The 12,191-nt window shown below is 32.6% G+C and overlaps 1 protein-coding gene across 3 annotated transcripts in view; it reads right to left on the reverse strand.

Moving 5' to 3' along the window:
- The window catches only part of LOC105336854 (uncharacterized), a 48,399-nt gene that overhangs the window by 32,046 nt on the left and 4,162 nt on the right, over window positions 1-12,191 (reverse strand). For 2 of the 3 annotated variants that reach the window (XM_066084852.1, XM_066084851.1), the window contains exons 3-13: window positions 11,359-11,472; window positions 11,125-11,238; window positions 8,770-8,883; window positions 8,544-8,657; window positions 3,496-3,609; window positions 3,266-3,379; window positions 2,704-2,823; window positions 2,226-2,456; window positions 1,316-1,378; window positions 872-1,030; window positions 71-208 (exon numbers count right to left, since the gene is read on the reverse strand). In XM_066084852.1, the coding sequence (XP_065940924.1) occupies window positions 71-208; window positions 872-1,030; window positions 1,316-1,378; window positions 2,226-2,456; window positions 2,704-2,823; window positions 3,266-3,379; window positions 3,496-3,609; window positions 8,544-8,657; window positions 8,770-8,883; window positions 11,125-11,238; window positions 11,359-11,472 (1,395 nt within the window). The remainder of the gene's footprint in view (window positions 1-70; window positions 209-871; window positions 1,031-1,315; window positions 1,379-2,225; window positions 2,457-2,703; window positions 2,824-3,265; window positions 3,380-3,495; window positions 3,610-8,543; window positions 8,658-8,769; window positions 8,884-11,124; window positions 11,239-11,358; window positions 11,473-12,191) is intronic. The other variant, XM_034458491.2, reaches the window with a different exon arrangement.

The following is a 12,191-nucleotide window of genomic DNA, read 5'->3' on the forward strand; positions in this document are numbered from 1 at the left end:
TATTATCTTTGAGTATAGACGTGAGGTTTTAATGAAGTAGTTTTAAGCGTTTTTTTGAAACTCTACTTACCTGGTTGAATGACAGTAACATACACAGAAACACTCACAAGAACATGGTAACCAGAGTGTGTGCATGTATATCTACCAGAATCAGGTTCCATTGCTGAATACTTGTTCCATGTTGTTGAAAAAGTTGAACTATTAACATCTACAAAATGGTGGAGAGCATTAAGAAAAATGGGATATATAAATCAAATAAGGACAAGTACGTAAGTTAAGGACGACAAACCAAATTTGCTAAAACTAAATGAATATTCGCTATGACGCAATTTGTTCTACGTCATCCATTCGCACTTTATTTATGGCATGTACTGAAGGCCCTTGCTACTATTAAGCATGCTTAAGTACGATTTTCATAATTGTAATTATTTAACATGCACACATTTCTTACAAGGATGTCACGGTGCTGTATATTAGCTCGTTATTTAATCTATAACCATTTACATAGATTAAACGCGAAACTTTCGCACGTAAACGCAAAACGTTCGGGATATAACGCGTTATTTTCGCAAATAAACGCGTACCTTTCACCAGTAATTGCCTAACTTTCGCGATTTAACATATAGTTAAAAGTTGTCTTATAATTCAAGCACGTAATTTACTCATAATTATTTTTTAAACAATTTTTCGAAAAAACTGAAAATTGTACGCAGTTGTAACGACCGACGTTTGAAAATGACTTATTAAGATAACACACAAAGATGAACAAATACTATAAGCAAATGGACACAAATTGTTACTAATGATTTCGTTTTAGCTAGCCGTGTTGTTTATCTATTATTATATTAAAACATGTTATACTTTATTTCACCTGGTAACACAGACCCATCCTTTGTGATAACGAGACTTCCGTTGGTGACATCAAACACAGACTCTGGATTTGTGACTGTACATTGAAGATTTATTTTGTCACCCCTTAGTATTGAAAAGTCGTATGTCGGGTTCAAATGAAGCACCAATCTAGGAATAACTGCACACAAAGCAATAAAAAAACCTCTGATCTATATCAAATGTGATCACTGCGCTATTACATGTTCAAGTATGTTGCTTCAAGCTATGGATATACAGGATATACACCTGTTATAAATTATCTTACAAAACACATAAAATTAGTAAAGTCATTTTGATCACAAAGAGCAGTATACCGTAACTACTTTTCTAAAGCAAAAGTATGACACAATAGTTGCAAAACATTGTATTATTGTATAAATATAATATATTTCTTTAAATGCAAGTGTTTTTTAACAATTCTAACCTTTAAGTGTCATTTCCCTTGATACATAGGTCACTTGATTAGACACTGTGATTTTCCATGCTCCTACAATTATTAAAAATAAATGAATAAAGGTTATATACATTAATTTGTTAAGTAATTACAAATTACAAATTGTACATGCACTCTTTTTTTTACCCATATCATGTACATGTTTAACATTGTGCACTCGACTTCTGTTCATTGTCATTCATTGCATCTTTCAATAAATGACCATTTCTATTCTCTTAAGAGGAGATATGTTTAATATTGATGGTGGTTGGTAAAGCAAGCAGACATAAACAATAAATAATTGTTTCATACATTTGCTAAGGAATTAGATGATAGTAAATGTATCCTTTTGTAATTACCCATATCTCGCTGAAAAACATTTCCGATATCTAAAGTATGTAATGATATGTTATTTTCTGCTTTAAGTGACGTGATTTTATATCTTTATGGTGGGTTGTTAATCACGTATCCATTGTGAAACCACTTGACCTCGTACATCGTTTTACATTTTAATTGTAATTTAAACCAGGTAGATTTTCCTTCTTGTGTTTCTAAGTTGCTGCTTTCAAAGTTCAATATTTGTAGTACATCTATTAAAAATGTTTTTCTCATTACGCTGTTGTCCGAATCAAATTAAAAAGTATGTCGTTGTCAAATAATTGTGCTATTTGTTTACGTTATACCTACAAATATGATATTCTTTAGAGAAAAATCCTGATTTTTTTTTTCAACAATTCTAACCTTTAAATGTCAAATTCCTTGATGCATGGGTCACATGATTAGAAACGGTAATTTTCCATGCCCCTTCATCCATAGGATAAACACGCAATAATGTTTTATATACATGTATTTGTTAAAATATCATGCGTACAAAATATAAACACACACTATTTTTACTAACCCATATCTCGCTGTAAAACGTTTCCAATATCTAAAGTATGTAATGATGTGTTATTTTCTGCTCTACGTGACGTTATTTTGTATCTTTTTGGTGGATTGTTAATCACGAATCCATTGTGAAACCACTTGACCTCGTACATCGTTTTACCTCTCAATTGTAATTTAAACCAGACAGAGTTTCTTTCATGTAGTACTAAGTTGCTGCCTTCAAAGTTGAGTATTTGTAGCACATCTAAAAACAAAACAAATAGTTTTTAATCGTGCTGTGATCTGAAGAGTTGGTCGTCGTAAAAATAGTCTTCAAATAGTCAAAATCAGCCTTTGAATTGCCTCCGATACAGCCAGTCTATTTTTCACAGATATTACAACAAAGAAAACCATAGTTTTTGTTAATACTAGGTTGCCTTTACTACCATTTTCTTTTTTCAGTATTTTGAAATATTTGAAAATTTTTGAGTATAGTATAATATTATACTTACATGTATCATTTGTACAGTTCATTCCGCTATACCCGTTTGTACAACTACATTTATATTCGTTGATCAGATCTATACAAGTCCCATTGTTCTGACATGGTAGAGATGCACACTCGTTGATATCTGTAGGAATAAATATGTTTAAACATTTATATATCGAAATTAATAAAAATAATAACAAAAGATCTATGCTTTCTAAGTTACGCCACACCAGAAAAAATGTATGCTTGAATTTATTTGGGAATTTTACAATGACTAAATTCATTTATTCGGATTTCAAATCATAATCAAGAAAAAGATGGTTGTTTGTCAATTATACACCTATTAAAACAAAGATAATTAATAACAATTATCAGCATTGTTCAAATTGCATGTTCTCTGTTTTATCCATTTTATTTTTAAATAAAATCATCCTTTACTTCATCAATTACGTCAAGATGTCTGAAACGGAACTTCAAATATAAAAAGATGTTTTGTGACGACCCAGAGGATTTTGCTATGAAAAACATTAATCCCAATCCTTACATGTAAATTTCCAACTAATCGTAAAGACGCTCAAACCTACCAATTTTACAGTTTGTTCCATTAAATCCATCCGTACAGTGACACTGGTATTCATTAATCAGATCTATACATGTTCCATTGTTCCGACAAGGTTGAACTGCACACTCATCGATATCTGTAATGACGAATATACAAGGCATTTAACCATTCAAGCGAGAAAAAAAAGTTTTCTGACAAATAGTTTTTTTTATATTTCCAGAGACAAGAATAGTATGCATTAATAGTGCTTACTGTTTTCACAATTCGTTCCATTGAATCCTAGCACACAATTACATTTGTAGTCGTTGACCAGGTCTTTACAAGTTCCATTGTTTTGACAAATATCAGGCATGCAGTCATTGATATCTGTATGCGCAAGCAAAATTTTATTGCTCAAATATGAATAGAATTTGTAAAATTTTAAATATCTAATATTAAAAATATAAACAGAATGAAATAATGCCCTCATTTATGACGGTGATTTTTCTAGAATTTTTTTTATGAATTAAAACATTGAATTTTATTGACATTTAAATTTGATTTGAATTAAAGATGTTGTTAACTGCAGAATTTCAATCTCTTCGCCCAAGAAAAGATAAATCCGTACTTTTGCCACCCGAAAACTCTCGGGAATCTCTATACGTTCAGTATTGATAAAAGAAATTTTGGCCGTAAACTTGGTTACTATAAAATATCTGGGGAAATTTTCGTCTGATTGTAAGAATTATAACATTATTAATTCCAATATATTAAGCATATGCTTTAATTATCATAATTTAATCCACAACTATTTAAAAAGAAATATATTTCCTTTGATATTGTCTTTTGTAGAAATGCAAATGGTTTGATGTATACAAAACAATCCTGACCCATTAATTTTGAAGGAATGGTGCGCACATACAATTAATGAATTATAAGTATTTGGATTATTGAATAAAAAGATAATTTAAAAAACTAATATGTCAACATGTTAACACAGTTTTTCAATAACATTTTAGAGAAGAAAAAAAATTATTTAAAATTAATCACTGTTTCAACAGTTTTTGATCATCATGAATTGTTTATTTCAAAATAACTAAATAACAAGTCTTCCTTTCTAAATCCAATGGTATTGCTCTAGTGGTCAGTATGAAGTAATTGCAGTAAAGATCGAACAATTTATTGTTCCCAAACCTCCCATTATGATTTTTAAGACCACAGAATAAAAATTCATTGAGACAACAGATATATTTATATATATATTTATATATATATATATATATATATATATATATATATATATATATATATATATATATATATATATATAGATAGATAGATAGATAGATAGAGAGAGAGAGAGAGAGAGAGAGAGAGAGAGATTTATTTTAAACTGACTTCTATTTATTTATTGTAAAATAAGATTGCCAATAATTCAAAATGCACCCCTACCCCCGCCGCAAGTTCAGGTCTGCATATATGTAAAATTTTATTTAAATTCCCGAGAGTTTTCGGATGGCAAATGTACGGAGAAATCTTTTCTTGAGCAAGGAGATTGAAATTCTGCAGCAGGGACCAGTTTCAATGGGATAAAGTCGATTTTTACCTAGTTAATTAGGAATATTACATTGTGAACGTGTTTTTTCGACAACGTTTCCAACACTGTGTAACTTGCTTAACTTTTGTCAAGTAAGTTGTTTTTGACATTGTTAACAATTCGTGTTCTACTTTCAATTCGTCCCATATATATATATATATATATATATATATATATCATAGAGGGTAGAGCGGTACAGAGGATTTAAGTTTTTCAAATTTGAATTGTTATAAATAACAATGTTATGAGTAAAATAAGTTCTAAAATATTTATAGAATTAATAATTATTAACGTTTCATTGGTTTTTTTTAAACTACACTCTTTATTATAAAATTAGGCTCAAACAAGAATAAACTTTAGCAGAAAAGAAGAAATTCGGACTAAATTTTGTGAATGTTTTCCACTAAACTATTTTTGGTAGCACTTAAATAACAAGATGCATACGGGCCACATAGCTCACCTGAGCAACAATAGGCATGATAAAACCACCTTCATAAAGTGATAATACCAAATATCTGGACAATGTGGTATAATACATGTAGATCCCGTACCAAAAATCTGTTTTCCCGAGGATATCCTTATATTTATAATCAAGTCACTTTTCTAACAGAATGATTTAATAGTCATACCACATTCAGCATTGCAGTTCTTAAAAAGACCCTTAACAATTGTTTATACTCAGGATATAAACCTTCATCAAACTCTGAACCCCTTGTGAAGCCCAATAATCGCCCGGGGGCAATTTTAAAACAATTTTAAAACAATTTTAAAGAATCAGGAATATATAAAAGTGATTGCATATAAGGGAAAGCATACATAATAACATTTCAGTTTTTGTGAATAATTAAAATGTTTTCCTTTGTACAACTGAATCCCCAATGTGGCCCCATTCTAATCCTAAATATTGTGATTTGAACAAATTTGAATCTACACCAACAGAAGTTGCTTTCACTAATGTTACAGCTTTTCTAGGCAAATGCCTTTTTAGAAAAAGATATAAAATTCAACCCCCCCTATTGTGGTCCAACCCTACCCCCGAGGGTCATGATTTCACAACTTTGAATCTTCACTACCTGAGAGTGGTTCTACACAAGTTTCTGCTTTCCTGGCCAAATGGTTTCTGGGGAGAAGATTTTTAATATTTACTCTATATATTCATATGTTAAAATGCAACCCCCCATTGTGGCCTCATCCTACCCTCGGGAGTCATTATTTTCAAACTTTGAATCTACACTACCTGAGAATGCTTCCACACAAGTTTCAGCTTTCCTGGCCAGATGGTTCTTGAGAAGAAAATTTTTAATGATTTAGTCTATATATTTCTATGTAAAAATTTGACCCTCATTGTTGCCCAAACCCAACCCCCAATGGTCATAATTTTCCCAACCTTGACTCTACGCTACCTAAGAATGCTTAAACATAAGTTTCAAATTTCCTCGTCAAATGGTTCTTAAAATGAAGATTTTTAAAGATTTACTCTAAATGTTCTTATGTAAAAAGTTGAACCCCCCCCCCCCCATAATGGTCCCATCGTACCTCCAGGAGTCATGATTTAGGTAGTGTAGATTCAAAGTTGTGAAAATCATGACCCCCGAGGGTAGGGTATGGCCACATTGGTGGTCGAATTTTACATAGGAATATATAGACTAAATCTTTAAAAATCTTCTTCTTAGGAAGCATTTAGCCAGGAAAGCTGAAACTTATATGAAAACATATTCAGGTAGTGTAGATTCAAAATCTAATTGGTTTAAGGTCATGACATACTTTTAGATCATAGGCAATCTTCGAGTAAATTAAGATTTTCTAATATCTCCCCATGAGAAATATATGGACAGGCCCGAATTTTGCACTTTTTTTCTGCCAGTGACCTTGACCTTGCCAGAATGATATTGATTCAATGTCATGACACACCTTCTGGTCATAAGCAATCTTTGTGTGAAGTAGGAACTTCTATTGTTTCCCCATAAGAAAGATATGGTCCGGGCACGAATTTTGCACTTTTTCTTCCAGTGACCTTCACAGGATGAACCTTTGCCATTCAATTAACTGAAACGTGCCTGAACGGTAACTGATAGGTGACTGAATGACATATCTATGCCATTCAGTCACCTTTCTAGACCATTCAGTCAACATTCAGTTGACTGAATGACAGAGATTTATCCTGAGCTTAACCTTGCCCGGGTAACCTTTGTTCAACGTCGTGACACACTCTCAGGCCATAAGCAATTTTTATGTGAAGAATGAATTTCCAATTTCCAAAGTATCTCCATTAGAAAGACATGGACCAGACCCGAATGAAGCACTTTTTCTGCCAGTGAACTTGACCTTGCCCGAATGACCTTTTATCAAAGTCATGACACACCTTCAGGTAATAAGCAATCTTTGTGGGTAGAAAGAACTTTAAATGTCTCTCCATAAGAAAGATATGGACCGGCCATGAATGATGCACCTTTTCTCCCCGGGACTTAGACCTTGCCCGAATGACCTTTGGTCAAGGTCATGACACATTCTCAGGTCATAAGCAATATTTGTGTGAAGTAAGAACTTCCAATGTTTCTCCATAAGAATGATATGGACCAGAAACGAATTATGCACTATCTCTGTCAGTGACCTTGACCTTTCCTGAATAACTTTGAGTCAAGGTCATGACATACCCTCAAGTCATAAGCAATATTTGTGTGAAGTAAGAACTTCCAATAAGAAAGATGTTGACCGGACACGAATTTTGCACAGACGGACAGACGAAGAAGGTGATTCAAACATATGTACATGTATATACACTTACCAAACGTACTAGTAGTAGTTAAGTTCTATATACTCTCAATGTTATCCTCATTCAGAATAATTGTTAATTTAAATCAAAATGGGTAGAAATTGAAAAACTGATAGGGAAACCTTGGAGTGAATATCTTTATTAACTGTTGCTCAAAACCTAATCTACTTAGCTACAGTGCCCTTCATAAACAATTTTCAAAGAGTTAAGTCATATTTTTATAATGAAAAAGCAATTCTCAGTCATAGGGTAAAATTAAGGGGTATTTTTCTTGATAAAAAAAATGAAAGACAAAAATAGAAGTTTATTAGACTAGCGTTTTACATTAAAGAAAAAAAACCCACTATAATCAAAGGTCTAAACAAATGTAGTAGTATAGAGAAATAATGACGGACCAGACTGGGATCAAACCCAGATCCCCGATTCTCCAGCCAGGTGCTCTACCAGCTGAGCTCTCTAGCGCCGGTATTTGAACCGGTCTGCTCGTTACATTTATCCCCCGTAACATGATCTTCCCCTCGAAGATCATCCCAGGCTCCTTCCCTAGAAGGGGTTCACCTGTCAGTTCCAATGGTTAGTCACAGCACCAAGTGTAACGGGATGGGAAAAATAATGACTGACTAGACAGGTATTCGAACCAGCCCCCACTCAAATGAGCTTCTTGGCACCGGTATTCGAACCGGTTTGACTGTCACACGTATAACATCTCAATTTTATAATCATCAGTAGATTTTTTTTAATTCGGAGTAAAAGTCATCCTTAACTGTAAGAAGTATTATAAAAATACCTTATCCCACCTCCGCCGTACCCCATCCCGACTCCAAATTGTTTTAATCTTTATTTACAATTTATTCAGCACAAAAAACATTCAAAAATACCTATAGACAGAAAGAAACAAAATACTTTTTAACAATCAATCCTTCTACTGAAAAAGGACGTTTCCAGACTTACCAATGGTGCAGTTAGTTCCATTAAAACCGCCCAAACAGACACATTTGTAATCACTGATTAGATCAATACAAGTTCCATTATTCATACAAGGTTGTGTTATACATTCATCGACATCTGCAATTATGAAAAAACAATGTATTTCAAAAAAACAAGCGAAAAAAAATATTGAGAAAAACAGTTTTTAAATGTTTCCAGATACGAACAAGTATGTATAAATTGTGCTTACTGTTTTCACAGTTTGTCCCGTTGAATCCTGGCACACAATCACAATGATAGTCACTGACCAGGTCTGCACAAGTGCCGTTGTTCTCACAAGGATCTGGTTGACAGTCATCAATATCTGTAAATTAATACAAGCACTCGGAGAGTAAGGGTATTACATAATCAATATATGTGACCTTCCGGTACCGCTAAGTTTGGAGATAATTGTCGCTTTTTGTGCTAAACGAAGAAACTTCTGCAAAGATTATTTAAAGGGCAAACCCGATTGGTAATAAACAAGGAGTCGTTGAAAAATGAATTTTGTCATCATTATTGGGTCCATCTTGGTTTTTCTTCATCGAAAAATAACCTTTTTGTATAATGCTTACTAGATGATTGCGGCCCTCTGCTCCCCAAGGAGCGAACAGGATTAAGTTACTAGATGATTTTGTTGAGATTGTGTCCTCAAGATCATTTTTTTCCGTGTGGGTTGTAAAAAATGACCCCGTAGAATAGCAACTCTATATTTGTACATACTTTATATTCATTGATTTGGGGCGCAATATTTTTTGCTTAAGGTGGTTACAGGGGTTCGGGGTGAGTCCCATACTGCCTGTATTGTACTTAATTTATAGAAATATATATTATTTTCGTATCAGCTCGTCTAGATAAATATCTTTAGTGCGCTTTTTTGATCACTTTTTATTGCCTATCATTCTTATCTTAGTCTGTCTTTAACTTGTAATCAGAGTGACTAAGGTGACCTTTTGCTGTTGGTCTTTGTAAGTTGCCGTGGGTCGCCCGTTAACAATTTCACATTTTTAACTCTGTGCCAAATATGTAAAAATGCCAAATTTCCAAACTCTACTCCCACGGATGTAGAAAAAAAACTAGATTATAATGATGTCCATGAAGCCCTTTACCAAAATTGTGAAATTCAGGGCCCCTGAATCGGGGTTCAGGCCCTAGGGAGGGCCATTTTGGTCATATAGTGATTATTTATAAAATCTTTAAAAATCTTCTTCGCGGGTATGTAATGGTTTTTCGATGGATTTTACTTCATATGATATGACGTCAAAATTAACTTTGACACTACAATATCGATAGTTCTCGGCGAATGTATCGTTCTGTTTAATAGCAAATGTTATAAAAAGAAAAACGTATGTTTCCTTTACATAAGTGCTTCTGTCAACACTGAGTATCAAATAATAAGCATTTTAAAGCTTCACATAAGGTATATGACTATTTATCAATAAACGGTTTGGAGATTATCCCATCTACGTGTCAACTAATGATTTGAGATATTTTCGCAAGTAAAGACAGCTTGGTGCAACGTTAAAGGTCAAATGAATACAATTTTAGTTTGTTTTGCGTGAAGTTACAAAAAACCTTTAAAAAAACCAAATATTAAGTTGTATATACATTGACAACGGAAGCTCAAGATATATTTTTGTTTCTTTAATTGAAGCGTGTTATTGATAATCAACGATCATTAATCATTGAAAACACCTTATATGGGTGACAACAGCTGTACATTTAAGTTTTCGAGAGACCAGTCATTAATAACCCTCATAATGTCATGAAAAATATTTGAGGTAAACTCAAACGATTTCTAGATTCATAAACAATTTCTTTCATCAATACTCATATTATAATCATATATTATATTCATTTCTTTTTACTATATTATTGAAACAACATTGTTCATTTTGTTCTACTGCAAATGCAGTGTTGATTTTATGTAAAGATTTTCAATTTATTTTATAGTACACATATAAATAAAGGTACCCTTTGTGCTTATGAATACAATCTGTCAATTGACAATTGAGAGAGAGAGAGAGAGAGAGAGAGAGAGAGAGAGAGAGAGAGAGAGAGCATCATCCCGGGGGAAACTTTCCAATTGATCCAATTTTGTGTAATTCGCGCATAAGAAGTAAACATTTGCTTAATTTCGAGGATAGGGCGATATGATTTAACAATATTTTACATAAACGGAATATTTCAATAAAGCCCTAGCAAGCTCTGAAAATGTATGTCTTATCATAGGATTTCTTATAAATATATTTTTGATTTTTTGTCATTATCACTTTAAAACAGTTAACACCTTCACGGTAACTGAGGTAGTGCTCTTTTCCAGGGCAAAATGGCATGGTTTGGTGAAATATGACGTAACGTCAATTGTTTTAATTACGTCATTTAATTATCTACCTACTGAAATTTCGGCAAAGTATATCATTTTGCCCTGCAATAGAGCAGTACCGCTGTTATCGTGAAGGGGTCTATTAATTCACAAAAAAGTTCGTCGAAAATATAAATTAAATCAGATTTTGCTATCACTATTTCAAGCTAAATCAATAAAAATAGGACTCATCCAACTTACTATTAGTGCAATTAGTTCCATTAAACCCGTCCACACAAAGACATTTGTAATCATTGATCAGATCTACACAAGTTCCATTGTTCTTACAAGGCTGTGATAAACATTCATCGACATCTGAAAAGATGAACGAACAATTCATTTACCAATTGTTGCAAAAACATAGGGAAAATTTTGAAAGAAACGTAGCTTTTGACATTTCCAGAGACAAGATAAATATGTTCTAATATTGCTCACTGTTTTCACAATTTTTCCCATTGAATCCTGCCACACAATCACATTGGTAATCATTAACCAGGTCTGTACAAGTTCCATGGTTTCGACAAGGACCTGGCAGGCAGTCATCAATATCTATGTGTTGAAATAAGACTTTATTGAGAAATATATGAGATAAAAATACTTTAACATACAAAATGTATACGCACCTAGTGGAACATACATGAACTCGAACATAATGTAAAATCATTTTCCACTTATTTTTATGTCTTTTAAACCCTTTTTATACAAAATAGCATTAGATGGTACTGACACGATTATCCTTTAAGTATCCCATTTCAATTATGAAATTTTCCTGTTAAGTACCTAATTATTTTCTACCAATTAGATTTAAGTAATTTCCCATCTTTAATGCAGCAAAGTTTATATCTTCCTAGACATCCTCTCCTCTTTCCTTTTTTTTGGATGGTTTTGAATTTATTTTGTGAATATTACATAATTTCAATGTATCCTTGCAGTAACGATGTCTCATTATAGATATTGTCGAATGTTTTTGTGCTACTTTGTATAGCTCTTAACGATGTGTTGTATACTTTTTAAGGTGTTAGTATTTCACCTTATTTTTTTGGCTGGGATGAATTGCTGAAAGTCTATTGAATGTGTTTTACTCCAACATTTTATGATGGTAATATATACAGGCATTTTATTTCATCCGAGCAAATTAAATGTATATTTGTTTTGATATTGATTACAACATTTGCTTATATGATAATGAATGACATATTCACCTTTTTTGGTTGTCTTAATTTTACATAAATCGAGCTGCACAATATCAGAATATCATATATCTAATT

Source organism: Magallana gigas, chromosome 5 (genome assembly GCF_963853765.1).
Source record: "Magallana gigas chromosome 5, xbMagGiga1.1, whole genome shotgun sequence".
Lineage (NCBI taxonomy): Eukaryota > Metazoa > Mollusca > Bivalvia > Ostreida > Ostreidae > Magallana > Magallana gigas.